Source organism: Apium graveolens, chromosome 5 (assembly GCF_009905375.1).
Source record: "Apium graveolens cultivar Ventura chromosome 5, ASM990537v1, whole genome shotgun sequence".
Classification (NCBI taxonomy): Eukaryota; Viridiplantae; Streptophyta; class Magnoliopsida; order Apiales; family Apiaceae; genus Apium; species Apium graveolens.
This window is the reverse complement of record NC_133651.1, coordinates 213144569-213149563: the sequence shown is the minus strand read 5'-3', so window position 1 is coordinate 213149563 and position 4995 is coordinate 213144569. Positions and strand designations below refer to the sequence as shown.

Sequence of the window (4995 nt, the reverse complement as noted above, 5' to 3'; positions counted from 1 at the left end):
GGTCTCTGTTTCTTTATGAGGGTATTTATAAGAGAGATAAAAAAGAATGGGTGATGACGTGTATAACAGCTGTCGTACAACGGCTAGAAACGGTTCAGTTTCCTGAAATACTTGTCCAAAACAATGACGCGTCCAAAGAGAAAGACGCGTCTTGATGTTCAAAAGATAGCAAGCCAAGTTTCACTAAGTGATTCTAAGGATTGAAATTCCAACTTTGTTTTCAAATGTGAATGGAATTTACGGGGTAGTTGTTAAAGCCAAAATTTGGCATTGGGTCATTTCAGGTCAAGAACGGGTCAATTGGAATCAAATTAGGGCAAAAAAGAGGCAGAATTAGGTTTAGGCCACAATCCACGAAGGGAGGACGCACCCTCTGTATATAGGACGCGTCCAATGATGAGTAGACTGTGTGATTTGAATTATTTGAGGTCAAGGTTACCACGTCAAAGGAAGAGGAGGAAGTCTCAAGGGGTTGATGACGCGTCCAGGATGTCAAGCGCGCCTTGCATGAGCAAAAGTTAATAAGATGGATTGTCTACATGCTGGGATTGCAATATAAGGGAAATGTGTGCATTCTACAAGAGGAGGACGCGGCATGTCCTTGAAAGATGCATACTTTTAGATTCATTTGGGTAGTTGAGGTTTTCCGCACCTAGGACAAGGCAAAAAGGGACATCTTGAGAACAAGGAAAGCATGGAAAGAGGGATGGAGATTGTTTTCACTAACGTATTTGTTGCAGGTATTCTTTGAAGAAGTTTCTCCTTGAGTTGGTCAAGGAGGGGATGTCCGTGAAAAGCTAAAAGGCCTCCAGGGGTATGCTTGATGATTTAAGGCCTCTTCCTGTATTCAATGGGTGTCCTCATTGAGGATGCGGGGTAAACATTAGTGTGTGTTTTTGGAGTTCTGTTATTGTATTCAACGGGTGTCCTTGTTAGAAAGCTTTGGAGTCATCCTGTACTTTGCACCCAAGAGCTTGAGATCACCTGTCCTGCTATCTGGTGGGTTATCCTCATTCGGGGATATGGATACGTCCGATATTTGAGGTGAACCGTGGCTATACCTGCGTTCGTAAGTCAAGGGAATTAGCTGTAGCGGAATGTTATCTTTGTACTGGGAGATGCATTATCCGTGAAGTCCTACGATTATGGGCGAGCCTTGGGCCTTTGCGGTTGGGCCTCATAGTCGGAAATTCCTAAAGCTAGCGAAAAATGGATTATGGGAGGACTTCTACCGGTCCTGGGAATAAGAAGTCTAAGCCCATTAGATTTCTTGTTCCCCAAGAACTACATCAGGTTTGATCCCTATATAAAAGGTACGTAGACACATTGAGAGGGTAAGAAGTTGAGAGCCGAAAAGGAGCAACCACTTGACCTAATCAATCTCAGCCATCAATTAACACACAACTACCACATACCGCTTGATTTTTCGACGGAGAACCACTATCACATATCTTGATTCCGGCGAAAAATCTCAAATTTTGTTGTTACCAGATTCCTTCATCAACACTAAGTAGAAAAGAGCCAATACAATTTTCTCTCCGAAGAGATTGCAATTCACATCTCAGTCCTCCAACTGCTAAAATCCACTTGAAAAATCTAATTATAACTAAAAGCAATAATGTGGATACCTCAACGATAATATTCTAAAAATATGCCTAATTTCTTATTTAATAAAGTAATATACTTGTTTATTTTGTTTCAACCCAAACTCTTAATATACATTAATATTGTCTTTACATCTGAACGAATTATTTTTAGTTTGATTTTAATTTTGTTTTACTCCACACCCATAATATACATAATTTTATTTTAACCCGCTAGACTCATTATACCGACCAATGTATATATATTGCTTTTAATAAAATAGCTTAAACGTTGAATTTCGTTTTATCGCAAACTCGTAATACATATAATTTTTTCTTTTAGTCTACTAGGCTGATACCATATTGGGTTCAATAAAGTAGTAAATAGGTTTATTTTATTTTAGGCAAGACCTAATACATATTAATTGTATTTAGCCTCCTAGACCACGTCTAAAGAATTTTATTTAGTTTTACTTTAATAAAATAGTATGGTTAGATAAATATCAATTAAATAAGGGTAATAAGATAAAAATAAAATATATTCTATAATCTGCGGTACAATAACTAAAATCTTCGGTACAAAAAAAAGTTGGTACTGTAGCAAAATTTTAATATTTCATCTATGATCACATAATATAGATTTTCATGATATAAGGACTTACAATACCATAAAACATTTATTGATATATACCAAATTTATTTCCTAATAATAAAAGAATTATATATTTAAATATAAAAATTATTATAATAAACATACTAAAAAATTATATGTGCATCGTTCATGATATTAGTTAATACTAATACATAATTAATCAACAGAGTATGTTTTGGCCGATCTGACGTAATATACGACCCTAAAATGGGCCCATATTTAGAAGAAACCTGACCCGGCTTGTTACGATTTTTAAAAGAGATTGGCCCGATCCAATTTTAAATCAATTTTTTTAAGACCCAAATAAATTCCGGGCCGATGAGTTTTTTTGCATATCTAGTCGTTTTGATCCGAGAAGTCGTTATTATAGCTTTAGATATAGCTGTCAAACTCTAATTTTGGATCTGAAATATTTGTACATGCATTCTTACCGGATTCGAGACAAGATATTATTTAAATTCGATTTTCAATCAGATTTTTTAATTTATGTAAAATATTCAAGAGAACGCAAAAATAAATATTAAATTTCAAATTAATTTTTTTAACTGAGGTAAGAGTCAAAATGATTTAAACGTAATACATGTTTTTCAAAAATTAATTTTTTATTTATCTCAAATAATTAAGTGTATTTCATTTTAAATAAAAATAATACTTAAAAAGTCTCGTGTAAACATAACTTATTTTAGTTAAATAGCAATATGTAAATGAATACCCAAATAGAAATGGAAATTTTAGTAATATTTGTATATGCAAAACCTATAAAAGATTGTTCTAAGCGTATACAGTAACTAATTATTTACAATCCCTTATATGTGTGTGTGACAATCGAAATCGAATCATAGATTTTTTTTATGTTTTAATAAATATTTGAATTATACAAATTTAGTAATTTTTGTAAGTTTCATGTAAATAAAATTAAATTATTTAATACACAAATAGTAATTAATAAAATAAGATTCTCATGTCACATGTGACCTTCTAAGCCACAATTATCTATAAAATCTGTTATTTTATACTACAATCTATCTTGTTGTGTGAATCAAGAAAAATGGCAAGAAAAAGCTTAGGTCGCCGAAAAATTGTGATGAGAAAAATGACTAACGAGAGCAATCTTTTAGTGACCTTCTCGAAAAGGCGCACAGGGTTGTTCAAGAAGGCGAGTGAGTTGTGCACCCTTTGTGGTGTGAAGATAGCCATAATTGTTTTTTCTCCTGGCCAAAAAAATGTGTTCTCTTTTGGACACCCGAACTTGGAACTTGTCATTGACAAGTTCATTACCCCTCATGATTCCAATCCAGACGCGGATTCTGGCGTGCTTCAATTCGTGGATCCAGAGCTCAATGGACGTCTATCAATGTTGCAAGATCAATTCGAAAGCCAAACGACCCGTGGTGACATTTTTGAAAATGAGAGGAGACAACGACAAGTTGTGGATTGGTTTGAAGCTCCTATTGAACATCTAGGATTTGAGCAGCTCCAGATGATGAAATATGGATTGACGGAGCTCAAAAAAATGGTCGTAAATAGGAGAAACGGTTTTTCCGTGATGCAAGAAGTTCAGGATCTGAATAATTGGAGATTTGAAGGAGGAGAACAAGCTGATGATCCTTGTGTTGCGCTTGGGATCACTATGACACCTCAAGGTTATGCCCTGCTTTAGAGATCTGCGTTAGAGATTGAGCGGGATGTTTTTTCATTTCTATTGTGTTTAGTTTTTCTCAATATCCATGTTAAAGTTATTGGAATCCAAGCCTTATTTTATTATCCAATGGTTACGTTATTTGATTTTTTGAGCTTCTATTTTGCATATTCACTTTTCAATTTTTGTATTTATAACTCAGAATATCTCTTCATATATCAAATAGTAAAGATGTGATATAGCTAATATTAACAAAGAAATAATTTTAAATAAAAATCATGTCATCATGCACTTCTAAATAGATAATATTTTTTAGACAACCCTCTTCACCATTTTTGAAATAAACATCCATCATGTAAGAAAGTTTATTTTTTAGATATAAGTCACACAAATACTTTCACAATTTGTGTTTTTAAAATAATAATTTTGTTTTTTTTTCTTGCACAATGAACGCGTCTAAAATTTCTATCTGAGAAGGAATCTAAATCCTTGATACATAGAATCTACAAGGATAGTGGTCGTTTGAAACTTTAAAAAATCTCTTATTTGTCTTTATCTTATTTTTCTAAAGAAAACTTAGATATTATGGTCGACTATCCTATGAAAATATTGATAAAATTTTAAAGTTAAGATATTCCACAACGGTCTTATTCTCCCCAGCTCAAGTCCTATATATTATCTTTAGTTAGAAATAGAAATTTAAATAATCTATATATTTATGCAATATAAAAAATTATTCTAAATCTTTATGTATATTTAAATAAATAAAAAAAATTCAAAATATTTATATACATTCAAAACAAATAAAACATTATTCTATGCATATATAGCAACTAATAATGACAAATAGTAAATTAGTTATACATATGGATATATGAAAAAAATTGTAACTGAATTTCACCCAATTAGTAATTTATGTAAGTTCAATTCAAAAGAACTCAAATTGCTCAATATATAAATAATCCCTCATTTTTTTAATATTTAATGTTAGATATATTTGAGATGTCATGTCTAATCAGTTGTGTTTAGTTTCAGAATTTAATATCAGGACTTACTGGAAATCAGAACTTACTGGAAATCAGAACTTACTGAAGTCAGAACTTATATCAGAACTTAAGGCC

At 32.4% G+C, this 4995-nt stretch overlaps 1 protein-coding gene across 1 annotated transcript; it reads left to right on the top strand.

The window, feature by feature from the left end:
* Positions 1-3283: 3283 nt before the first annotated feature.
* LOC141660665 (agamous-like MADS-box protein AGL62) lies at positions 3284-3895 on the top strand. Its single transcript, XM_074467651.1, has one exon. The coding sequence runs from the start codon at positions 3284-3286 to the stop codon at positions 3893-3895; it is 612 nt and encodes a 203-aa protein (XP_074323752.1).
* The last annotated feature ends 1100 nt before the right edge of the window (positions 3896-4995 follow it).